General features: G+C 39.5%; 3 protein-coding genes across 3 annotated transcripts in view; 2 read left to right on the forward strand and 1 right to left on the reverse strand.

The window, feature by feature from the left end:
* LOC138943028 (gustatory receptor for sugar taste 43a) overlaps nt 1-27,960 on the reverse strand; it is a 61,473-nt gene that overhangs the window by 4,831 nt on the left and 28,682 nt on the right. The gene's annotated exons all lie outside the window — the stretch shown is intronic.
* On the forward strand, nt 3,722-4,526 carry LOC138943033 (uncharacterized). The gene is made up of 2 exons (XM_070313552.1): nt 3,722-4,176; nt 4,280-4,526. Exons 1-2 carry the CDS (start codon nt 3,722-3,724, stop codon nt 4,524-4,526), a joined length of 702 nt encoding a protein of 233 aa, XP_070169653.1.
* LOC138943034 (uncharacterized) lies at nt 6,125-6,860 on the forward strand. Its single transcript, XM_070313553.1, has one exon. It carries the CDS (start codon nt 6,177-6,179, stop codon nt 6,858-6,860), a length of 684 nt encoding a protein of 227 aa, XP_070169654.1. The 5' UTR covers nt 6,125-6,176.

Genomic DNA, 27,960 nt, shown 5'->3' on the forward strand with positions numbered 1-27,960 from the left:
TCTTACAAAATTCAGTAAGGCAGTTCTTTTAGCTAATCAAGAAGCCGTCATCGTAGCAAAAGAATTCGTAGTTAAAATAATCTTTAAACACGGAATTCCTGACAAAGTGCTAACGGATCAAGGCACAAACTTTTTAAGCGATATGTTCAAAAACATATGCAAACTATTAAAAATAGAAAAAATACAGACAACTGCATATCATCCAGAAAGTAATGGTGCACTAGAACACTCACATCGTACACTAACTGAGTACCTACGACATTATATAAATGCCGACCAGACAGACTGGGACAGACTGGGATACGTTATGCCATGTTCACGTACAACACTACCACTGATATAGCAACAGGATTTACATCTTTTGAATTAGTGTACGGACATCAAGCAATCTTACCAACAGCGCTAACAACGCCGCCGAAACCTACGTATACTTACGATAACTACGCCCAGGAATTAAAAGAAAGAATACGAGCGACAAATCAAATCGCTAAAGAGCACATAAAAGAGGAAAAAATTAAAATAAAAGAGCAATACGACAAAAGGGCAAAATAAACCATCTTCAAGGTAGGAGACAAGGTATTGCTACATGATGAAACAGTTCGGAGAGGACGCTCAAAGAAACTCGACTCTCTATGGACTGGACCACACAATTACTGATAACATTTTTGATGTTAATTATAAAATCAAAGTAGGGCGAAAAATAATATGCATACATGTAAATCGCTTAAAAGCTTTCATAAAATATTAAAAGAACAAACAAGCATCTATTTTCCAGAGCGCTGATGACATGGAAGACCCAAGATATAGCAGCAAAATCAAGCCTAAAAGCCGAAAATAAAATAGAACAATTTCTGCAAGAGTCAGGATTATATTTTAAAAAAATCAGTGATCTATATCAAGTAGAATCTAGCTGGAAGTTAGTAATAAACATTGATATGGGAGCCTTAAATAAAAGATTTCATGATTTACAAAATTACATTAATCATGCATTTTTCCTAGGCAACTTACAAAATAAAGCGCAAGAAAACTGCCAAATCTTAAAAGGAATAATCGAAGCAGATAATGAAAAGTTGGCGCAACTCATGAGACGCGTAAATATTATGTATAGAACGCCAACAGATAAGCGCAGAGGGCTTATCAATGGAATTGGATCTTTAACGAAAACTCTCTTTGGAACAATGGACGTCAACGACGACAAAATCATCAAACAACAACTAACTCTTTTAGAAAACCAAGAGCAAACGCTACATTATACAATGAAGAATCAAATTAACATATTAAACGCCATAGTTGCTCACATTGATAATCTAGAAAAAGTAACACAATATAATGAACAATTACTACTCAATAGTAGTATTACTAGGAGAGTTCTAACGCAGGTCCTCCGAGGGGTATGCGGGGCGAGGGGAAACCGTGAGGGCGAGGGGGCATGACGTCACGCGGGCGGAGGGGGATTTTGGCGACGCGGGGGAATGCTGACAAGGTAATATAGTTTTTCAAACAGAAACCAAAAAAAAATCATTATCCTTTTCATTTTTTCTAGGAAGATGGGTTTATTGGGGATCGGGATATGTTTATAATCGGCTTATGTATTACAAAGGTGGGTGCCGATGTCCGGATCCTCGAATTTACATTATATTATATTATATTTATATTATATTATATTATAAACAAATAGCGTCTTGCAAGAGTGCACATGCAGCCGAATCGGCGCGTATGTATTACAAAGATGGGTGCCGATGTCCGGATCCTCGAATTTATATTATATTATATTACAAATAAATAGTGTCTCGCAAGATTGCACGTGCGGCCGAATCGGCGCGGCGTATTACAAAGGCGGGTTATTATATTTATATTATATTATGAACAAATAGCGTCTCGCAAGATTGCACGTGCGACCGAATCGGCGCGGTGTCCTCTTCATTTCTTTTCTAGGATGAGCCGTTTATCCGGGGGTCACAATATTTATAAATAATATTACCGTAATTATATTTATCGGTAACCGTGAGAAAGATACAGGAAGATCCGTGATGAAACGACACCGGTCTCCTCGAGATGACAAAAAAGAAAAAAAACAAACAAAAAAAGATATAAAAGATAAAAGATTAGTGGAATTTCTTGGTGGAAAACTAAAAGATATCGACTAGATAATAAAGTTCTTCTAACAAAATACCCAACAAGCACAGCTGCACATAATGACAATAATTTTTTCTAACAAAATATTCAATAAACACGGCTGGATCCGCATCAATAAAAAATACTCATAAGAAAATAGAATTTTCTCTAACATGATCACGTGCGAAGGAACCCTCGAACCGATATCCAAACTCACCAATCGACGATTACTACGAGTAAAATACGAAAAGTAGGAGAAACACTCCGTCTAATGAGAACACTGGCATGATTTTTAACTTATTAAAGTTGGAAGATCCCCACTTATGCACAAGTCCAATTCGTTAAATCTTAGAGAGACCTTACTCCCACGCAATTTTTTTTTAGGAAGAGCCGTTTAAAGGTGATAGATGAAATATATATAAATGAAGAACGAAGGGTGTCAAAATTATAGTAGTACACGATTTGAAAGTGTATACATCGGTTAAAAAAGTTTTGTGTGCCAAGTGTTCGACGGCGACCAGATTTTGTCACTCTGCCAATCTGCGAAGATGGAAATAAATAATTTCGAGGCAATACTAGACGAGTCGTCTGATGAAGATCACGCATTATCAGACGACAGTGATTACAACAGCGATCAAAGCGAGGACCTCACGGAAATTGTTGAGAAGACAGTGTTTCATTCAGAAATTATTGCGTTGAACGGACGTACAAAATTTTGTGCCATATACTTTTATTATTCTACGGGTGGTGATTATGCTGTATGTGCTTCGTGTATGATAGTTATAGCAGACACTGACTATGGATACATGTATGCTGTTCGGAAGCATGTAACTGAACTGTACGACGTAATAAGTGGTCGATCCTGCTCCAATTGCAGACAAGCATTATATCAGGTAATGCCGTGCAACATATGTCCGATTTGTACACAGTAAAACAAAAAAAAAAAACATGGAGAACGCCGAGCAGACTGAACGTGACTTGTTGGAGCTGTCGCATCAAGTCGCCACTTTGGGCGAGTATTTTGCATGGGCGCAGCGATGCGAAGAATTTATCAAACAGCTCGAGGAATGCAGTCGTATCAAGCGTCCGCGGCTCTCGATCGGAGTTCGGCAATCTTTGGTGATCAGAATCGCACGACTCGAGGGTGCGAGGACTCGATTAGAGAGACAATTTATATAGTGGTGGTAATTACAGTGATGATTATAATACCGCGGAAAGACTCATTTGGCGGGAGATTGATACGGCGTTTGAGAGCCGTATATTGACTGGTGCGGTTATAAATTATAATCACATCGAGCCTCGTCAATTTCTCGAGGACGCCAAAGACATTGTGCTTGAACACGTGAAAAATGTGCTGAAAAAACACTTTAATGTGAAAGTGAACACTGTGTTCAATGGTGAATTCGTGTCGGGTGATAAACGGGCAAATAAAAGTGTAAATACGAGAAACTGTGAACTCTTTAGCACGTCCGATCTATACGAGTGGTACGAGCGACGCATCGTCGAGCCCACCCTTGCCTCGCTCGAAGAATTTCAAGAACGCGATAGTGGGTGGGCATTGTCGCGAATTCTTGATTTAATTATAAATATAAATAAATATAATCCAATGCGCGCGGGATGCCATATTAAATTATTGCGAGAAATAATAATGAAGAGAGCGGTAATAAACGTGCAATCCAAAGACAATGCGTGTTTTGCGTGGGCGGTGGTCGCTGCTTTGTATCCAGCTGCACGAGACGTAGGTCGGGAGTCATCGTATCCTCATTACACGACAGTGTTAAATCTCCAGGACATTGAATTTCCGATGACATTGAGTCAAATTAAAAAATTTGAACTTTATAACGACATTTCAATAAATGTATACTGCATCGAGAAAGAGAAAGAGAAAGAGAATAACATTATCCCAATACGTCTAAGCGAGCAAAAGAAGGATAGACACGTCAACTTGTTGTATATACAAGATTCGCAAGACCTCGGACATTTTACATGGATCAAGAATTTATCCCGCCTCGTGAGCTCGCAACTGAGCAAACGTAATGGCCAAAAATATATCTGCGATCGGTATGTATATTTAATAAAAATGCAATATATATATATATATATATATATATATATATATATAATATACGATAGAAAAATTAATTATTTCTATTTTTTTTTACAGATGTTTACACTATTTTAGATCAGACGACAAATTGCAGTCGCACACTGTAGACTGCCGAGAGATGAACGAGTGCGCCATTCGACTACCGGGCGATAAAGACAAGTGGCTCGCGTTCAATAATTTCAACAGAAAGGAGCGGCTTCCATTCGTCGTATACGCCGACTTGAAGTGCGTGCTGAGGAAGACCAACGGTGATGGAGGAGGACGTTTACGTACACGTTTCAACATCACCAAGTATTTAGCATAGGTTATTATGTACATTGTTCGTACGACGAATCATTATCCGCGTATCATTCTCGCCGTAGTACCGATTGCGTTTCGTGGTTCGTAGAAAAATTAAAAAATTTAGCGCAACGCGTAAAAACTATTTAACATGAATGTCCCCATGGTAAATTTAACGCGAGATGAGCGGGAAAAATTTCACAGCGCGACACACTGTCACATTTGCGAAAAACCGTTCGCGCAAGACGATACACGCGTACGCGATCATTGCCATCTTACCGGGCGGTATCGAGGTCCCGCGCATTCAAACTGCAATTTAAATTATAAAGACTCTTTTTGCATTCCCATAGTATTTTACAATTTATCCGGTTACGATTCACATTTTATCATCAAAGAAATAGCTATCGCGTTCTAAGGCTCGATCGACGTACTACCGATAACAAAAGAAAAGTATATTTCATTCACGAAACATGTTAAAGTTAAAGATACCGTTGAAAAATCAGATTGGCGAATCGATATAAAGTTACGATTCATCGATTCATACAAATTTCTCAGTACTAGTCTCGAAAAATTGGCATCGTTTTTAAATAATGATAAACTTCAAATTTTAAAATCGGAATTTCAAAATTTATCAATTGAAGAGTTCAATTTATTGACGCGAAAAGGTATTTTCCCATACGAATACATTGACTGTGTCGATAGGTTGCACGATACATGTTTACCACCGCGCGAATCATTTTACAGTTCTTTGACCGGTGACACCGTATCCGAGAGCGATTACGCGCACGTCGAAAACGTCTGGAGGCGGTTCTCCCTACGAACCTTGGGCGAATACAGTGATCTGTATTTAAAAACGGATGTCTTGTTATTGGCAGATATTTTTGAAAATTTCCGCGACAAATGTATCGAGAGTTATGGGCTCGACCCCGCGTATTATTATACTCTTCCCGGATACACGTGGGACGCCATGTTAAAACATACGAATATTACGTTCGAATTACTTACTGATATCGATATGGTTATGTTTATCGAACGGGGAATACGCGGTGGCCTGAGTCAATGTTCCGGCAGATACGCGCGAGCCAATAACAAGTACACGCCGTCTTACGATCCATCGAAACCGTCATCGTACATGATGTATTTCGATGTAAACAACTTGTACGGTTGGACGATGTGTCAACCGCTGCCCTATGCCGAATTTCGATGGGTCGACGATATCTCTGACTTTGACGTTAGCGCAATCGCTTCGGATTCGCCCACAGGTTATATTCTCGAGGTTGATCTAGAGTATCCGCAACATCTTCACGATGCGTACGCTGACCTACCGTTCTGTCCGACGCGCGATAAGCCGCCCGGCAAGCGGCAAGACAAACTCCTCGCAACCTTATACGATAAGAAGCGTTATGTCATACACTATCGCAACCTACAACAATGCACGCGTCACGGCCTTCGCGTCGCAAAGATACATTGCGTATTGCAATTCGTTCAATCCGCATGGCTCCGCGATTACATCGAACTCAACACCCGGTTTAGAACGCGCGCGACAAATGATTTCGAGAAAAATCTGTACAAGTTAATGAACAACGCGGTATTCGGTAAAACTATGGAAAACGTGCGCAATCACGTCGATGTAAAATTATTAACAAAATGGGACGGACGATATGGCGCGGAGGCGATGATCGCGAAACTAAATTTTCACAGCAGGAGCGTCTTTTCGGAAAATTTGATCGCTGTCGAATTGCGCAAATTCGAGATAAAATTCAATAAACCGATCTACGTCGGCATGTGCATCCTCGACATTTCTAAAACGTGTTTGTATGAATTTCATCACGAATACATGGTACCGTTATATCGAGAGAAATGTAAAATAATGTACACCGATACAGATAGTTTAATTTATCACATCGAGTGCCAGGATGTGTACAAGAACATGAAACGCGATATTGCTAAATTCGACACGAGCGATTATCCGGTTAACAATGCGTACGGTATACCGCTCGAGAACAAGAAAGTGCCGGGTTTGATGAAGGACGAAAATAATGGTGCGATCATGACTGAATTTGTCGGGCTTAGAGCAAAAATGTATGCATTGCGAGTAGATAATAAAAAAGATACAAAAAAGGTTAAAGGCGTCAAGAGTAACGTCGTAGCGAGAACGATAACGTTCGACGATTACACGCGGTGTCTGCGCGATGAAATTGAGATGACTCGACGACAGTCTTGCATAAGATCCAAATTGCACAAAGTGTATACAATTAGCGAGACAAAAATTGCTCGGAGTCCGTACAACGACAAGCGATATATCGTACCTGATTCGACCGACACGCTACCGTGGGGACATTTCCGAATACTCTTATAATATAATGTATATATATATATGTGTGTGTGTGTATGTATGTATGTATGTATGTATGTATGTATGTATGTGTGTGTGTGTGTGTGTGTGTGTGTGTGTGTGTATCGGGAAAACAAAATAAATATAATTCTATCTTTCTTTTATATTTTATATTTTACATGCTGAATATATCTTACATATATTTTATATGCTGTATATATTTTACATATTTCAGATATTTTATATGTATTTCATATTTTTATATGTTTAAAATAAAATACAATTTGTATGAATCAATTAAATCACATTGTCCTTGTGTATCCAAGAGTTGTGCGATCTATCGAATCCCAGCCATTTCACGTAAACCTCGTCACCTTTCCTGCGCAGTACTTTCTCCACGAGATACACGTCCGGATAAGTCGCGCGATGCAACTCGTATTCATAGAACGCTCCAGCAATAGATTTTCCGCGATAGTCCTCGAGTAGATAGGTTACGGGATTAGTACGCTGCACTTTAATAATCTTAAACACCTCGGTGGTCCAATTTGGTGTGTAACCCTTCTCGAAGATCGTCTTATACTTGCTAACGCGTACCGGGTTACCTACTTTAAATCTTGCTGGTGCCGCAATCTTTACGTTGCTGTATACTGTATTTAAAAGTTTATCGGTGATCGCTGGGGTAACATCGATAGGTCTCATACCGATAGTGCGATGCTTGCGCGCGTTGTAATCCGACAAGAGTCGCGGCAACGCGTCAACCCACTTGTAAGTTCCGTTTAGCGTAAACATTTTCCACATGTCATTCTTTAACGTGCGATTAAATCGTTCGACAACCGATGCCTTCAACACCGAATACGTGGAATAATGATTAATATCGTGTTTTCTTATGAGACGTTGTACGTCGATGTTGTAAAATTCCTTTCCCATATCGGTTTGCATGTTTTTCGGGCATCTCTTACTATCTCGAATTATCTCAGCGATAGCATCAGCCGTCTCACTTCCGTCTTTACTCTTGAGCGGTACGGCCCACGCATACTTGCTCAGCACATTGATGACGGTGAGTATGTAGTGGTAACCTTTGTTAAAACGAGAGTACGGACGCATCTCGACGATATCAGCTTGCCACAGGTCATCGTAACCCCGCACTATGACGCGTCTTCGGGGAAAATTTCTTCTCGCCGAAGCATGCAGTTCCTCGACGAATCGTAGCTTCTCGATATTTTTACGTCCGTTGGATTTTAACGATGTCATGTTTTTAGTGGTACGGCTAGTCGGCGCGTAATAATATGTGCAAAGAAATTACAATATGATTTATATCTTTAACCTTTTTTTTTAACCATTTAATAGTCGTTTATTTCCGTTTATTGTCATTCAATAGTCGTTCTTTATCATCCGCTACCATTCGTTGCCGTTCGATAGCCGTTCGTACCCGTTCCTGACCCGTCTGGTAGTCGTTCCTGATTCGTTCGTAACCGTTCCTGACCCGTTCCTGAGCTGTTAGATAACCGTCCAATAACCGTTCTTGAACCGTTCGTTGTCGTCCGCTGTCATTCGTCAGCCGTTCGTAGCCGTTCTTGATCCGTTTGTTGCTGTCCATTGTTGTTCGTTGACGTTTCGTTGTCGTTTGTTAGCGTTTCGTTGGCGTTTCGTCGTCGTTTCGTTGTCGTTCGTTGGCGTTTTGTTGGCGTTTCGTTAGCGTTCGTTGACGTTTCGTTGACGTTTCGTTGTCGTTTGTTGGCGTTTCTAATCTAGCGATATTCGCATGCCGAAGCTCGTTTATCAGAGTCTGTAACACACGCACGTCTTTCTCGAACGAAGCAAGCTTCTCGTCTGACTCTTTCAGTTGATTTCTCAACGTTTTAACGCACTGATCCACGTACAGTTTGTTGACGACGTCGGTATCAGCCACAAGTTGCGCTACACGACGAATCTTGCGCGACCTCGCGTCAAAGTCCGTAACGGTGCGACACAGAGCGTTATCGCGCACGAAACTTCTCATTAATCCACTCCATCGACGGTACGAAATGACGTTCGTCACGTCTGTACTCTGCTCGGATATCCCAAATTTGTTGATATGCATCATCGATGCGAGCGATGTCGATCGATCGATTGATTAGTTTTGTCGAGACACCATTTAATTTATAATAATGCCGGCTTCGCGAAGTTCCTCGATGATCGACAAGATCTCGTTGTCGTGACCGTTGTGACCCGCTTGGTGCGAAGCATCGAGCAATCGTAGACGATCCACCAGCTCGTTGGGATCGTCCCAGTGCACATAGTCAATCTTGCTGTCGGTTAGCGTCATTTCGCGAGGCGCGAATAATCCCTTTCCAGATTTTGTTCTTTTGGGTTCGATCGGTATCAACTTTGCGATTATTTCTTTGTACTTGTATTCCCTGTTACTCAGTAATCGACCGTGTGCATCGTGATTGCGTTTATGCGCGCTCGTCGTCAACAGCATGCTCTTGTACGTTTGCTTATCATCCTCTGTATAGATGACGTCATCGGGAAATTTCTTAAAGATCAACTCGTAAAGACCAGATGTGCCGACGTATCGTATGCCATCGATAATTATGCTATCCGCGTTGTCCACGTCAAAACGTTTATTACCGAACATCATTCCATTCTTGTCGAGATAAACACCGTACACGTTGTCTATACCGCTCTCTTGATCGCCGCTCAAGATAGGCCAGATGTACCTTTGACCCAGTGGACCTAATTGATCTCGCAACGTTTCTTGACCTTCCGGCGTTTGCAACTGATTTCGAACGGATGTTATGAGCGAGTTGTCCGTGGTTTCAAAAACATCCTGGCTCGTGAATAATTCGGGCATCGTAGGTTGTATAGTTCTCATTGACGCGGATGGTGTAGAGGTTATCAGCGGTACATCCAGTGGAGCGTCCGATCGTTTCGATTTATGCGGTGTCGGTGAGCGATCCGACCTGACGTTTGATCGTTTTCTCTTTTGCGGTGTCACATCATCATCCTTCTCGCGCTTCGGGATGGACAACGCTTCGATCCCCGCGTCGGTGTTACTCGCAGGCTTGTTCTTCACCGCGATCGAGCTAGAGTTGTCGACGATCTTTTGTAACAGCTCGATGAGAGATCTAAAGCGCCTATCCAACACGATATCCTCCTCGATCTTACCGGTCTTCAAAGCACGATGTTTCTTGCGAATCGATTCGTTAGTTTTCACAATTGCCCTCGCAATCTTCTCGCGCTCGCGAATATCCTCGTTCTTATCGATCGCAGCCATCGCGGAAAAACAAAAATGTCAATCTCTCTTTCATGTTTCACCCCGACGAAGTATCGGCAACAACTAATCGTTTTGCGGTATCGCGAACACGTTAAATTCTTTTCTGTATCGACCATCGTTGAGCAAACTGTCCTTGTCTATTACTACGAATCCGTACTTACGCTGCCAACAATCGCGACACAACGCGCAAAATTCATCGTACGGCATGTCGGTATTCACATGATCGTTGTACACGTGTTTCAGGTTGGTATCATCCTGTTTGAACAGGATCAGCAGGTTCGCGTTGTCGCGTATCAGATGTTTAGGTATTCTCGCGTACGTCTGGCAGAGATAAAAGCAGTCGACGCTCGAGTGTCGACCCATTGAAAAGTACTCTCTCACCGCATTTTGCTTATCGCATGCCACGTCATCGAACACGAAGATCGAGTTTGGACGCGCCTCGCTCGGTGGAATGACGTCACTGTTGTTGGAGAATGTGAAGTAGCCGATTTCGTCGATCGATGTCAACAAATTTTCCAGATATCGATATTTTGGTTGTTGCAACGACTTCGAGTACACGTACACGTTTTCGAAACGTACACCGTGCGGACTTTCCAGCAGGCTTATTAGAACGTTGGTTTTACCGCAATTCGAGGGGCCACAAACGATCGCGCGTATAGTAGTCGGTAGCATCGTACCATGCTTGCGCATCTCCGCGTTGTCCCCCATCGATCGTAATCTGTCGTCGCAATTCGTCACGCGTATCGCCAAAGGTTGTCGCACGAATCTCATTTTCACACTGTCGACTGAGGAATGCTGGATCGAACGCCTATTTATAGATGCGCGGAACCGCAAATCGCTCAGTAACAAAAATATTCGTGCTGCTGTTAAGACCTTCCGATATTTGCAATTTGAGCGCCGAACAGTTACAATTTGTGCCGAAAGTCGTTCTGCTGCGAATGTGCGGCGATCACGTCCACTACATGTGGGACAAGCTTCCCGAACATATAAAAACTGACTCAGAGGTTCAACAATATCGGCGCTGTTACGAACATTACAATCAACCGTGGCAGCGAACGCACATCGACGGTCCAGCACCGTTAATAAAAAATTGTGACAAATGCCAGCAAAAATTATAAGAGGTTGTGGTTTCTTAAATCGTGCGATAAACGCACTTCCTTTCGAGTTACATATTCCCGGCTATCAGTTTTGCGGTCCGGGCACTCATTTGGAAAAACGATTGGCGAGAGGTAATCGGGGTATAAATCCATTGGACGCGGCGTGCTGCGAGCACGATATAGCGTACTCCCGGAGCAACGATCTCACCGAGAGACACGCGGCTGACAAGATACTCGCCGAGAGAGCGCGAAAACGCATCGTTGCGAAAGATTCGACTCTCGGTGAGAGAGCCGCAGCCACAGCTGTTTGGGCAGCGATGAAAACCAAGACAAAAATCGGTATGGGTATGAAGACGAAGACGAAGACGAAGACGAAGACGAAGACGAAGACGAGGACTACGCGGAAAAGGCCGACGAAAAAACGGATACTTCCGACAGCGAAACGAGGCGGTGTATTGCCGATTCTTGTGTTGGGCGCGCTCGGATCCTTGATCGGTGGAGCGGCCGGCGTGGCCAAGGCGGTGAACGACAGCAAAGCCGCGCGCCGTCAGCTGGAGGAGCTGCAACGTCACGATCGCGCGATGGAAGGCAGCGGACTTTATCTCGCTCCGTATAAATACGGATAGGGACTGTATCTCGGTCCGTACAAACTTGGACAAGGAGTGGCAACGAAGAAAAAAAAAACGTCGAAAAGACGCTAAAAATGCCCACGGGTGTGACAACAAACATACAATTAGAACAATTGGCGAAACGTATGCGTATACCGTACTTTAGAGGGGTTTTCATGCGTGATTCGTTACCGATCGGTGGTATATATCGAAACGAGAGCGGCATCGTGAATTTGGATATCACCAAAGGACCGGGTACTCATTGGGTAGCGTACGCAAAGAGGGGAAATCGTGCTATATATTTCGACGGTTTTGGTAATCTTCGACCGCCGAATGAATTGGATATTTCGGACGGAACGTTACGAAGATCGAGTACAATCGCACGTCCTTTCAAACTTACGATCAAAGCATCTGCGGACAATTGTGTCTGCGGTTTCTCCGAACGTCGACCACAATCGGTGTGAATTTAAAGCCTGACGATGCGCCGTTAAGACTCAGTATTCGTTAAACAGTTTTGCCGACATGTCTATGACATTCACGCTAACCAGGAAGAGTAGCGTCCTCGCGGCACACTACCATCCAGCTGTTGATTTAAGCGATGGTGATTACGAGCTCGGTCTAACTAATTTTGAAACTTATCATACGATATCGAACGTGAATTCCTCGAATAATAAATTTTATTTTGATGAGGATGACACGGAAATTACGATTCCCGAGGGATCGTACGAGATACACGCAATACACGAGTTTTTGAAACGTGCAATTTCACGGAAACGCCCGCAACGCGTAGTTCGCTCTGGCAATCGTGTCGACAAAAGTGGTGATATCACGTTGATATCGCGAGAGGAGACCGTTCAAGCAAACGGTGACGAAGACGAGATAGAATACCCGATAGTGCTCCGTGCTAATTACAATACGATGAATAGCGAGATCAAGTGCGCATTCAGAATAAACTTTAACAAACCCAACAATATTGGATCGCTGCTGGGATTCTCGTCGAAGCGTATATTGCAGCTGAAACAGTGGTATCAATCGGACGTACCGATTAATATCATCAACGTAAACATTATCCGCGTAGAGTGTAACGTGACCGCGGGTGCATTCAGCAACGGCAAACGCGTTCATACGATACATGAATTTTCACCGAGCGTTCCGCCAGGATATAAGATATCGGAAACGCCGGCGCAGATCATTTACCTGCCGATCATCACGCGGAGCATTATGGATCTAACGATACGCGTCGCGGATCAAGACGGACGATTGCTCGATTTTCGAGGAGAAGAGATTACCATCAGATTGCACGTACGACGGCGACAAAATTAGCGTGCGATACATGAGATGCTCGTGTTGAACGACTCGAAACACGCGAAAGATAATAATATCTTTACGGTACCGATTGATGATATCATCCGATCATCATCATCATCATCATCATTAGGTTGCGCTAAAAAGATCAGAAAGAAGCTCAACGCATCGAACGTTTAATTTTTACAATCTTTGGGATTCGCGGTGCGAAATATCTAAGAAAACATGACCGATATCCTTAATATCGGAGGTGAGTCGGTCTTTGACGATCGTATCGTCAAGATCGAGACTCACACGTACAACCCGTACGCCAATACGACGTTTGAGCACAGCGATGAGATACGAATACCCATACAACAACAGGATCTGTATACTTTGCCGTATGAGAGTTTTCTGTACATCGAGGGAAAACTAGTGATAAACAAACCAGCTGAAGGGTTTGATGTTGTACTGGGGAATAATTGCGTCGCGTTCATGTTTGATGAGATTCGATACGAACTCGACGGTGTGGAGATTGATCGTAGCAGAAATGTGGGAATAACCAGCACACTCAAGAACTATGTAACGATATCATCCGATAGAACCGTGATTATGAGAAACACCGGCTGGGATTCGCCTATTAACACGAATGGATACTTTAATTTTTGCGTACCGCTCTATATGTTATTGGGATTTTGCGAGGATTACAGGCGCGTGGTGATTAACGCTCGTCACGAATTGATCTTAATACGATCGCGCAACGATAACAATTGCCTGATTGGAAATTTGGTGTTGGAGCCTGTGATCGACATATTCAAGATACAATGGCGAATGCCGCATGTCGTATTGAACGAGATTAACAAGTTATCGATACTGCGCGCCTTGGAAAGCGGACAATACCTCGGTATGGGTTTCCGCTCGTGAGATCTGTACGAATTTCCGCTATTGCAGCGTACAGCCAAACATTCGTGGCCCATTAAGACCGCGACTCAACTGGAGAAGCCGCGATACATTGTTTTCGTTCTGCAGACAGGTCGGAAAAACGTGACGGCCGAGGATACGAGTCGATTCAACGACTGCAAATTGACCAACGTGAAACTCTATCTGAACTCGGAATGTTATCCGTACGACGATATGAATCTGGATTTCGATAAAAACAGATGGTCGATTTTGTACGACACGTATCAACGTTTCTGCAAAAATTATTACGGATACGAGTATCTCGAGCTGAGTCTCACCGTCACGCAATTTTTACGTAACGGTCCATTCGTGATCATCGATTGCTCTCGAAAAAACGAATCGGTCAAAAGCGCAACCGTGGATGAGAGTGTAAGGAGAACGTGCCGCCGAATACCACAGCGTACTGCCTCATCATACACGATCGCGTGATTCAGTACAACCCGTTGACCAATGTTGTGCGCAAAATCACCTAAGTGTGGGGGGAGGGAAGAATGAGACGATATAAAATCTATAATACATCAGGATCAATCGCAGTCTTCTTTTTCTCGACGTGTTGATATAAAAAACGTCATGTCCGTACCAACGTTCGTGGACCTACAAGGATTCTTCGTCGGGATGAAATTTGTCGTAAAGGAGGTGGCGGTGCTGAGAAAGGGGACCGTTCTGGCGCATTACATTTTTACATACCCCCTACCATGGAATCTCCTCACAAAATCTGACAAATCATGTGCTTCCTGGCTGATCGCGAATCACCACGGATTACGATGGGAAGACAGAAACGTACCGTACAGCATGGCTAAACGCTTGATTACATCAGCCGTGTTTGGAACAGAAGAGGATGGCGATACGTCGACTCTCGTGTACGTCAAGGGATGCCAAAAACGAGAATAGCTGGTGGATTTACTTGAGAATTATGCGAGAGAAAACCTAATCATCGAGACTTTGGATGCTGATTACGAAGATATTGAATCTTTAAATAATCTAGATGTTACTAATACTATACGATGTGGAAAACATGTTAAGAATTGCGCATTACAGAATGTATTAAAAATATTTAACTGGTGGTTGCAACGTTAAAAAAAATATTTTTATAAATAAAATGTGTAAACGTATTTAATGTTTTTTATTTCTTATTCTCCCCACTCCTTTCCTCGCAAGTTGTTTCTAAGAATTCTTTTAACATTGATCGTTGCCCCTTCTCCTAAATTTTCTGAGCATTAATCTCCCATCACATCATATTTTTGAAAATAAGCATATTATCGGTTAGTTTTTACACGATCAGTGTCGCATCAACCGTTCTACTTCTCATAACTTAGAGAAATGTACTCCGCCGAAGGAAACAGCAACGGTGGCAGACGCATGAATTATTACGTTCCTCGAGATGAAATTAGGCCGTACAAGAAACCTCTTGATTTGTAAGTATCACAAATTTTCATATATATATATATATATTTTATGTTTTTTTTCCATGCTATTTCATATTTAATCGTATTTTTCAGACACGGTAAATCTCGTTGTATACCACGTATTTTGGTACGCAGATTCGCTTTGACGCGCACTGCGTATAAATACTTGGATATTGGAATCAGCGTTGAATCACAGCGTGGAATCACATCTTACGTGGAATTACATCTCGACGATAATCGAGGCAATCAAATTGTATTATCTATTGACACATGGGAATCGCTAATGCTGAAACGAGCGGACGTTGAACGACTTGTGCAAACGCCCGATCATACACCAATATGGATTAACGATTTAACAATCGAGATTGTTAAAATACACGATACGAGTGTTGTAAAACTTACGTTACGCGATTCTTGCTTGTACATGAAACCGTCAACTATATTTTTCTTATTCGAACTCGAACACTGTGTTAATCATGAATATTTGAAGCTGTGTGAGAATTTAGAAGCTGTAAATGAAAGTTTCGGTCGATTTGTCGTTAATTTGCAAGGTAATATGTTTGGCGCCGAGAAAGATAATGCTGTTAAAATCTTGCGCGATGTTTTTGATAAAACATCTATCATAGATTGCGAACTATTAGCTTATGCTGTGGATGAAGTTTTGTCTGAAACCTTGAGACGAGGTGATGTATTTTAACATAAATAAATGTGTTAAAAAAAAATGAAAAGAAAAAATGTTTATTTCTTTCGCTTCCCTTCCCCGTATATAAGATAGATATGTAACTGTGGCGCGATCGGGTGGGAGAAGGATAGCGCGAGACATGCACGAGTAGGAAAAGGAAAGAAGGAAGCACAGAAATAATCGACATTTTTAAAATCTAATAATAATAATAATAATATTTATTTAAAATCTAATAATAATAATATTTATTTGAAATTGTGTATATAATACAAATGTGTGTGTGTGTGTTAAAAGTAATAATAAAAATAAAAAAATAATAAAAATAAAAAATAATAAAAAAAATAAAAAAATATATATACAGGCGGCGCTCCTTCTGAAACAGAAAAATAAAAGTCTTATTAGTATACTAATTTAATTTTTTAATATTTAATATTTTTTAAAAATAGATACTTATAATCAACCCCATAATTCCTCTATGTCCTCCTTGTAGGGTTCGAGGCCGAAGAGACGTCTCAGGTCTAAATAGAGACCGTCGGAGCCGCTGTCTTGCCAAACGTCTTGTGCGTATTCGCGGTCGTGTCGCCGCAGCGCTCTCAAATATTGCCGGTGTTTAATATTTATAAACCCCGGAATTTGTATATCGCCCGCATATTGATACTATAAATCAAAATTAAAATATATTATAATATATAATATATTAGAAATAATTGATATCATATATAAAACATAATTTTAATATAAAACAAATATTACTCACTCTTTGAAAAACCACCAGATTTAAAATGGCTCTCAGTAGCCCCATCACGAGGTCTTCCGCCCACCATGCCGCATTAAGGCGGCCTCGACACAAAACAGCCTCTATCAGCGATGGCATATTTAAAAAATACAATAAAAGAAATTTTTGTAACTTTACTTCACTTCACTTCACCACGTAATGTTCTCACTGGTTTAGATGAGAGTGTCCTGTCGCATCGGAAAAAAGGCGACTCGTCTAATATTGCCTCGAAATTATTTCTTTCCATTTTCACAGTGACAAAATCGGCTCTTCCAAAAAAAATTGCGTGGGAGTAAGGTCTCTCTAAGATTTAACGAATTGGACTTGTGCATAAGTGGGGATCTTCCAACTTTAATAAGTTAAAAATCATGCCAGTGTTCTCATTAGACGGAGTGTTTCTCCTACTTTTCGTATTTTACTTGTAGTAATCGTCGATTGGTGAGTTTGAATATCGGTTCGAGGGTTCCTTCGCACGTGATCATGTTAGAGAAAATTCTATTTTCTTATGAGTATTTTTTATTGATGCGGATCCAGCCGTGTTTATTGAATATTTTGTTAGAAAAAATTATTGTCATTATGTGCAGCTGTGCTTGTTGGGTATTTTGTTAGAAGAACTTTATTATCTAGTCGATATCTTTTAGTTTTCCACCAAGAAATTCCACTAATCTTTTATCTTTTATATCTTTTTTTTGTTTGTTTTTTTTTCTTTTTTGTCATCTCGAGGAGACCGGTGTCGTTTCATCACGGATCTTCCTGTATCTTTCTCACGGTTACCGATAAATATAATTACGGTAATATTATTTATAAATATTGTGACCCCCGGATAAACGGCTCTTCCTAGAAAAGAAATGAAGAGGACACCGCGCCGATTCGGTCGCACGTGCAATCTTGCGAGACGCTATTTGTTCATAATATAATATAAATATAATAACCCGCCTTTGTAATACACCGCGCCGATTCGGCCGCACGTGCAATCTTGCGAGACACTATTTGTTTGTAATGTAATATAATATAAATTCGAGGATCCGGACATCGGCACCCGTCTTTGTAATACATACGCGCCGATTCGGCTGCATGTGCAATCTTGCAAGACGCTATTTGTTTATAATATAATATAATATAAATATAATATAATATAATGTAAATTCGAGGATCCGGACATCGGCACCCACCTTTGTAATACATAAGCCGATTATAAACATATCCCGACCCCCAATAAACCCATTTTCCTAGAAAAAATGAAAAGGATAATGGTTTTTCTTGTTTCTGTTTGAAAAACTATATTACCTTGTCGGCATTCCCCCGCGCCGCCAAAATCCCCCTCCGCCCGCGTGACGTCATGCCCCCTCGCCCGCACGGTTTCCCCTCGCCCCACATACCCCTCGGAGGACCTGCGTTAGAACTCTCCTAGTAATACTACTCTCAATTTCATTTCCAAAATACAAAAACAATTGACAAGTCAGATTCAACGCGAAGAAATACATGAATATTTTCATATAATGAGAGACACTGAAGATATAATACGACATCTAATGGCAATAAAGGACGGAAAAGTACATCCTAGATTAATTCCATTAGAACAAGTAATAGATAACCTCAAGGAAGCTACCTCACAAGTACCACAAATACTACATTTTCCCTTTGGTATCTTCGAAAATAATTGGCTAACGATTGAAAAATTCATAACAATTAGCGCTTATTATGACACATCCTATATACATACTATCTTACGCTTTCCACTAATCTCTCATCCTAAATACAATATAATAAAGGCAATACCCCTACCTATTCACAGTCAAGGAAATTTATTCACTTTCGTAGAAATAAATCAACCCATAATAGTTATCGATAGCGAAAATCAAAATTATTTAACAACAACACAGAATAATTTAGAAAAATGTATCGAAATAAGGAATCATTATATACCCAATATCAGGCAGATTTGCAATACTTATAATAAATATCATAGTAATAATATTATGGCGAGCCCACAAAAATTGTAAACGTACACTACGCGTAGAATAAGAAAGAAATGTAAACAGAGTCTCACATATAGTCTCAAATAGAAAACGTCACTATCCTTCCGTTTTGGAAAGGATAAAGGGGGAGAGATGTCGTAACTCGAAATCGAATAACGCAATTACGACCTATAAAAGTAAAAAGGAGTACAGCGCAAATTCAGCACTTTGTAAGCTGTTACGCGCGCTCCCAAAACCGCGATTAAATGCAATGTATGCAGTTCGTTGCAATATACAATTAAGACATCGCGACCTAGTACCAAAAAATCACCTACTTTTGGACAATAAAAGGAGAGATAACGAGTACCTCGGGGCCGTATATAAACTAAGTAGTGACGCGTATACTTGAGGAAGCTGTAAGGTTCTGCAAGCGCCGATATTGTTACATCGCCGAAACATCATTAAACCGAATTCTACGATACGTATACGATACGTATACATACTGTAATAAATCATTTTTGCACGGAATCTTTGTCTCATGTTTCTCAACATTCAGAGTCCCAATTCCTAAGATGAGCCGAACCCTTGGATCATCCCCAAAATTCCCGTTGTACCCGGAGAGGCACAACAAAACAATATTTCATAATTTTGTAATATTTTCAGCATACGCGAAAAGTGAAATGTTAGCGTGTAAGGCTGAAATATTGAAATAAGATTCCATTAATCTTCCGTCAATATTATAAAGTAAGATTTTATTGTAAGATTAGTGGTATATACCAAGAGTGAGTCTCGAGTGCTCACATTACCGATCGGTCACGACAATATTTCCCAATCGGACACAGACTTAATCACATAAGCTTGGTCGGACACAGGCCCGATCGGACACAGGCCCGATCGGACACAGCCCTAATCGGACACAGTATATCAGAAATATATAGGTTTGGGTCAGATTATATCTTCCGGAAATGGAGCCCCCCCGGGGGGCTACGTGCAAACTAACCACCAACATAGGGCGCGTTCCACTTAACGACTGCAACGCTCGCGAGCATTATCTATCTTTGTTTAACTTTCGGTGAACGACGAATGAAATGATACCGTGAGCGTTGCGGTCGTTAAATGGAACGGACCCGTGGCGGTCAACCAATCAGCAAGCGGAGCCATTGTCGCTTCTTTGATTATATAGAAGTCTAGTTCAGAGCTTATCTTTCTCTTTCCATTATGAAGAGAAAAAGGATGTTTTCCAGCAAAATAGACAAATGACATAGTGTAACACACAGTATTACACGATTGGCTATCAAATACAGAATTTTAAGTTTTTTCAGCTAATCAGGTGATATTGTGTTTTACAGACTTCTATATATTGCTAGACTGCTAACTCTCTTATATATTGTACCAAAAAATTAACCCTAAAAATATGTATTTGTCTGGATCTACAATAAGTATAGTAAGCCTTAAGCCTTAAGAAATTGATTAATCACAGTCGAGTATTCTCCTCATACTTGATTGTGCTTGGTCAATTTTTTGAAGCTAAAGGCTTACTACACTTATTGTAGATCCGTACTTAGGGCTTGAGCAGAATAGCTGAACGTATGAGAAGTAAAGGCCATTACACACAAAATTCCGTAAGGACATAAGAGATAAGTGTAAGAAAATGGACCAATCCCAATCGAGTATTTGGTTCTCCGTAGCTTCTCTACTTTTACGGAAAGCTCAATACTTGATTGGGATTGGTCAATTTTCTTATGCTTACGTCTTATGTCCTTACGGAATTTTGTGTGTGATGGCCTTAAACATCTGCGTATGCGTGACTTAAATAGGAATCAGTAGGAAAGAAGAGGGTAGGAACCACAAACTTCTATTGTATATAATACTAAACCGTTAACCCCTGCGAAATCATGACCCCGAAAAGTATGTACACAACACATGCGCACACAGCATACACATACACACATGATTCCTACTTACAAGTAACACTATCCAACTGATACTCATTGATTTGAATGAAACTTAACATACTTATTAAACACCGAAAAACATTAAATACGTGTTTTTTTGTTTCGGCTAAACACGATTTTTAGGGGTAGAAAGCACCCCTCAACCCCTGGAGGTGAAAACAGTTATGGCTAATTATTTCTGAAACGATACATTTTCTGAAAAAAGTGCTTAGGACCAAAGTTGTAGAGTTCAAAATGATGCACTTGATGACATAAAACTATAAACAATGAACACTCGCCCAAGTAGAGATGTGAAAATGATAATTGAAGGTATATTTGAACGAAATTCACGAGCAAGATAGCTCATAGCAAATAACTGATCAAGAAGTAATTTTGGAAAATGCTTGCTCAACGACAGTCGGGAAAATAATAATTGATCATATGTCCGAATGAAATCCTAATACAAAATAAAGAGTAAAAGATATTGTGGATAACTCCAGAGTAGCAACAAAAATTTAGAAAAATTTTAAAGTTTCTAATATAGCACGAAGGTAATGTTTAACTTATAATTAGAGTGACATTTTATGTTTTCTTATCTTTACTTTTATTCTGAAGTTACTTACAAAACTTTTTTCTCCTTCTTATTTTTTCTATAAATTTGCGCCTATTTTCCCATTACGTCAGGTTTTTTCTTTTTTTAGGAAAATAACGCAATAAATCAATTCTGAAGACAAATTTAGAGTCAACGCATAAAATTACTGGTTATAGATACAGGATGTGGTCAAAGTCCGGCAACGGCTAATTATTTCCAAATTTAATTGACCTTGAAAATCGACCTCAAGGTCGCCATCAAGTGCATCACTTTGAACTCTACAACTTTGGTCCTAAGCACTTTTTTCAGAAAATGTATCGTTTCAGAAATAATTAGCCATAACTGTTTCCACCTCCAGGGGTTAAGGGGTGCTTTCTACCCCTAAAAATCGTGTTTAGCCGAAACAAAAAAACACGTATTTAATGTTTTTCGGTGTTTAATAAGTATGTTAAGTTTCATTCAAATCGGTGAGTATCAGTTAGGTAATGTTACTTGTTAGATTACGCATGTGTACCATAGATGTTTACTTCTCATACGTGATACATACTTTTCGGGGTCAATTTTTCGGTCAGTATATAAGGGAGTTAGTGGTTTAGTATTATATAGAAGTTTGTGGTAGGAACTGGATATGTAACATGGCTGATGTGTACAGACGAAAAGTGTTTGTGTATGTGTATGTGCTGTATGTGCATGTGTTGTGTACATACTTTTCGGGGCCATGTATTTCATAGGAGTTAGCGATCTAGTAATATATAGAAGTCTGTGGCCTTAACTGGCCGTACCATAGATTAATAGACAGAAAGCTAAAGGCCACCGGAAATAAGTTGACACGAAGAAGTTTATATTTTTGAATAATTAATAGCTCAAACGGTTGCTCCTTAATTGCTCCGTCAGAATCCACAATTGCTCCTCTTTTAAAATTAATAGTTTTTGAAATATTTACAAAAAATGTGAAAGAACCCCGCACTAATCATATGGAAAATCTGTCCCGGTCAAATCAATTGGTTTTTACATATGTTGTAGCTTATGACCTATTGAACAAAAGATGTAATGGGCACAAAGCTCAATAATGGACAGTTATCGAGTTATAACCAGTCAAACATGAAAAATTCGGGCTGCCGAATAATCAAATCTCGGAAGGTATTGATTTTTTTGAAAAATGTTTGAAACAAACATAGTAGGGTTTTACAAAATCTGTTAGTTGGTGACATTATTTGTGAATTTTGAATGACCTTGAAAAGCTCCGTGAACAAAAATCTTCCACAAAAATGCCTATTTTTTATTATATTCGTGTAGCTAAATTCGAGACGTTTCCAAAATATTCCTTAAATGCTCCATATTGCTCCATCATTATTTTCATGATTTATTGCATTTTTTACCAAAAATTAACAAATTAATCATTTCCCAAGTGACGCCGTCGTTACCTATCGGAACTATATGGCTCAGCAGCCAACGAGAATATTCAAACATAATATAACAGCTCTATTGTTTATAATTATATCTCAAAGAGTTTAATCAACGTTTCTTATTGATTTTTTGGTAGAATAATTGCACCTCGCTTGCTCTATTATGATATTCGCGATCGCTACATTTGTATAATTAATCTTTTTATGATATATTAGCAAAAAAAAACTAATCATTTTCTTGTAAAAACATATTTTTTGTAGTCTACTGCAAATATAATTAACATAAAACGATTGCTCCTTAATTGCTTTATATTTAAGATTGTCTTAAGCTCGTATCAGACTACGCATTGAAAATTGATATTCAAGATTCAAGATTGAAATTTGACCAATCAGAAATAAATTTTAATCCTTTTTGTTCTGATTAGTCAAATTCCAATCTTTAAGCTTCAATCTTTCATTTTCAATGCGTAGTCTGATACGGGCTTTAAGAGTGGTCTTGGCTCGTCATTATGCCCGTATTAGACTACGCATTGAAAATTGAAGATTGAAGATTAAATATTGAAATTTGATTAATCAGTATTGTTAGAATATATGTACATCTATATTGTACGATATGTGAGCGCGCTTTAGTAGGAGTGGCATACATGTACACGTCCCCTTCCCTGTGTGTACTGGTACGTGATGGGAGAGCGAATCTAGAAAGTAACTCACGACACACTGCTGTTAAGACCCGCGTAGAGAATGAAACATTTATTAATGTACAACAAGAATAATTATTAAATAGACTTTTGTTTCTCACTCCGAGTATTACCGGATCCACAATCCTTTCAAGTATAAAAAGGATTAAAATTTATTTGTTCTGATTGGTCAAATATCAATCTTGAATCTTGAATTTCAATCTTCAATGCGTAGCCTGATACGGGGTTAAGACGATCTTAAATATGAAGCAATTATGGAGCAATCGTTTTATATTGGATATATTTGTAGTAGACTACGGAAAATATATTTTTACAAGAAAATGATTGGTTTTTTTTGCTAATATATCATAAAAAGATTAATTATATAAGTGGAGCAATCGTGAATATCATAATAGAGGTTCAATTATTCTACCAAAAAATCAATAAGAAATGTTGATTAAACTCTTTGAGATATAGTTATAAACAATAGAGCTGTTATATTATGTTTGAATATTCTCGTTGGCTGCTGAGCCATACAGTTCCGATAGGCGGCCGATAGATAGGGATGGCGTCGCTTGGGAAATGATCACTTTGTTAATTTTTGATAAAAAATGCAGTAAATCATGAAAATAATGATGGAGCAATATGAAGCAATTAAGGAACAATCGTTTCATGCTGAATATAATTGCAAAAAACTATTGGAAATATGTTTTTGAGTGAAAATAATAAATATTACGGTTTTTGTAAATATTTCAAAACCTATTAGTTTTTAGAGGGAAGCAATCGTTTAAGCTGTTAATTATTAAAAAATATAAACTTCTAGCACCAACTTATTTCCGGTCCAAGAGCCCGGATGAAGGCAAGACCGGCATTTCCGTGCAACACACTTTGCCCCTAACCGACTCATTTTGCCCCTGGTTTGACTCTGGGCTAAACTCCGTTGACTTTTCCAAAAGACTGTGTCCGTGGTTCAAGTCCAGGCTAAATTCCTTTGATTTTATCAACAGACTTTGCCCCTGGTGCGAGTCCAGGTTAATTTATTATGAGACAAATGAAATGTGAAAAAGGCTAGCCTCTTATTGTCTCGCTCACTCCTGAAATAATGATAAGAGTGAGCGAGACAATGACAAGAATGAGCGATAGAAGAAAAGCAACGCGTAAAGAAGATTTGAGGATCAAGATCGAGCTTTTATGAATGCGGTTATTCCTTTTTTGCTCACTCCTGTGATTGTCTCGTTTACTCTTATTATTGTCTTGTTATCAGAAGCAAGCGAGACAATAATAAGAACAAGTAAGAAAAACGGCATACACAAAGGCTCGATCTTCGAGTCTTATTTTTTAGACCAGTGCTCGGAATTAGATGCCCCTTTCGGGCCGATATTTGAGGCGCCGCCTGCGGTTCCCCCACTACCATTCAAAGCTCCATGGCCGAGTCGCCAATCGCGCGTGCAACACTATGCCTCAGGAACGTCCCTATATAAAAAATATGCTGAGATTGTATCTTCTGTCAAATCGTCATTTAAATTTGTTTTGCTAAATAATTTTATACATTTCTATTATTAATATATTATATATGTAATCTGTTACACACATATACAGGGTGTCCCATTTTAAAGGACCCACTCAAATATCTCAGAAACACTGCGTTAAATCGAAAAATGTTTCAAACAAAAGTTATGTGGCTTCAAGGGGGCCATAAAATAGTGACAATGATTTGACCTTGGAAAATCATTTAAAGGTCATGTGAAGGTCAACTTTAAAATCTTAAATGGAAACCCCCATTTTTTATTTAGTATTCTTGTAGCTTGCCTCGAGAGCTTTCCAAAACACTATAACAAACAATTTTTTTATTCAGTACTTTTTGAGTTATTTTATATTTTAATCTGACATCTTTTGATATAAAAAATTAAATATCTCATAAAATATTCAGTTTTCGATAATCTTACCGTAATACTTTTATGTACAGAATAATGAGACAAATTAATTAGTGCAAAAAAAAACAAATAATTGTTTAAAAAAATACATTGTAAATAATTTTTTTAAAAATTATTATTTTTTTGTACTAATTGATTTGTATCATTATTCTGTACATAAAAGTATTACGGTAAGATTATCAAAAATTAACTATTTTATGAGATATTTAATTTTTTATATCAAAAAACGTCAGATTAAAATATAAAATAACTCAAAAAGTACTGAATAAAAAAATAGATTATTATTATGTTTTGGAAAGCTCTCGAGGCAAGCTATAAGAATACTAAATAAAAAATGGGGGTTTCCACTTAAGATTTTAAAGTTGACCTTCACATGACCTTCAAATGATTTTCCAAAGTCAAATCATTATCACCATCTTATGGCCCCCTTGAAGCCACACAACTTTTGTTTGAAACATTTTTCGATTTAACGCAGTGTTTCTGAGATACTTGAGTGGGTCCTTTAAAATGGGACACCCTGTATATTATATGTTATAATAATATATTTTAGAGACAGTAATATATATCTTCTTCTTAGTCGCATCTTCCTGTCAGAAGAGTCGTGATATTAGGTGTACAAATAAGTTTCCGCCGTTTTTTATCAAAAATTGGGCATTTATTGTGAAAGAACGGAACTTAATGTTTTGAGTCACTCCCAATGTAAGTGCAAGTTCTTCTTGCATTTGACACAAATCTTGATCCAATAATGCTTCCAATTCCGTGTCTTCATACACTTTCAGCCTTCCGCTACGTTCTTTGTCTTTGATGTCAAATTCACCGTTCTTAAACTTTTGAAACCACTCACGACAACTTCTCTCACTTAAGGCAGCCTCACCATATGCTTCTACAAGCAATCGATACGCCTCAGCTGCAGATTTCTTCAAATTGAAGAAGTAAATCAAAAGTTCCCGCAAATGACGCTTATTCGGCTCAAAACTCGATATTTTCGCACACAAAAGAATATATTATACTGATAAAAAATCACTAATATTTTAAGGTTATGTTATTGACTGATGTCCAATCTTACGATAAGGACGTTTTACATCTGACAATTTTAACCACAACTTACTGGTGGCGCCAACTTTTGTCAAACGGTGGAAACTTATTTGTACACCTAATATCATGGTTATGAGTATTGGAGGATTTTGCATCTCCAGCCTTGTCTGTCTTCCGTCTCTCTTGTATTGACTTGAACTGATTTTCCTGTGATCTCCTTTATTTGATCTATCCATCTTGACGGGGATCTGCCTCTTGGTCTTCTACCCTCTATCCTACCCTGGACTATCAGCCTTTCCAAGTTGTTGTGGTCTCTCCGGGTGATGTGTTCGAAGTATCTGAGGATGCCTCTGCGGCAAATTGTGGATAGTCGGTCTTTGATTTCGAGTTCATTCAATATTGATGTTTGTCCTGTGGGCCGTCCAAGGTATGCGAAGCATCCTCCTCCAGCACCACATCTCAAACGCATCTATTCTCTGTCTATCCCCAGATTTTATTGTCCAGGATTCAGATCCGTATGAGAACACAGAGAACACCAGAGTGCTGACCAGGGCTTTTTTGGTATTCCTTGTTATCTGTCTGTCCTTCCATATTTTTGTTAAATTTAACATCGCTGTCCTCGCCAATGTTATTCGCCTCCTGATTTCCTCCTCACAGCCTCCTTTGTTAGTTATTAGGGCTCCCAAGTAAATGAAATTATCTACCAGTTCGAGCATATTCTGGAGATTCCTCATGTGCAAGGAGTTGTTCCTGTCGATGATCATCAGCTTCGTCTTTTCCATGTTGATTTCGAGACCCAGAGCTTGGCTTTCCAGAGGTGGCTAGCCACCTTTTCCAGGATTTCTGTCATTTCGTTTTCATCCTTTGCCACCAGGGTAGTGTCATCTGCGTATCTAAGGTTGTTTATCTTTTTTCCGTTGATCGATATCCCTCCGTCGAAATTTTCCAGGGCTCGTCTCATTATGCATTCGCCGTACGCATTGAACAGTCTCGGCGTTAGGACATATCCCTGACGTACTCATCTCTGTACTTTAAAATTTTTTGATGTTTTGTTGTCGAGGCGAATCGTAGCTTCGCTGCTCTTGTACATGTTGCTAATGAGAGTCACCAGATGATCCGGAACCCCGATTTCTTTAAGTACAACCCAAAAGCTGCTCCATCTTACGCAGTCGAAGGCCTTCTTGTAGTCTATAAAACACAGCAGCATGGGTGTATTGAACTCACGGGCTTTCTCGATTAGTTGGCGGCTGTTGAAGATCTGGTCCCTAGTTCCTCTTCCTTTCACAAAACCCGCTTGTTCGGGTGGAATCTGAAATTCTAAGTATCTATGCAGCCTTTGATCTAGGATTTTGAGTAGGATTTTGCTTGCATGTGATATTAAGGATATCGTTCTGTAGTTTTTGCATTTTCTTGTGGATCCCTTTTTGTGGATTGGAATAAACACGGAGTTCACCCAGTCTTTGGGCCAGTGGCCACTTCGCCAGATTTTATTACAGATGTCATGTAATATTTTTATTCCG

The sequence above is a fragment of the Polyergus mexicanus genome, unplaced genomic scaffold, assembly GCF_030449975.1.
Source record: "Polyergus mexicanus isolate NDT 795.1 unplaced genomic scaffold, iyPolMexi1.0 SCAF_25, whole genome shotgun sequence".
NCBI lineage: Eukaryota > Metazoa > Arthropoda > Insecta > Hymenoptera > Formicidae > Polyergus > Polyergus mexicanus.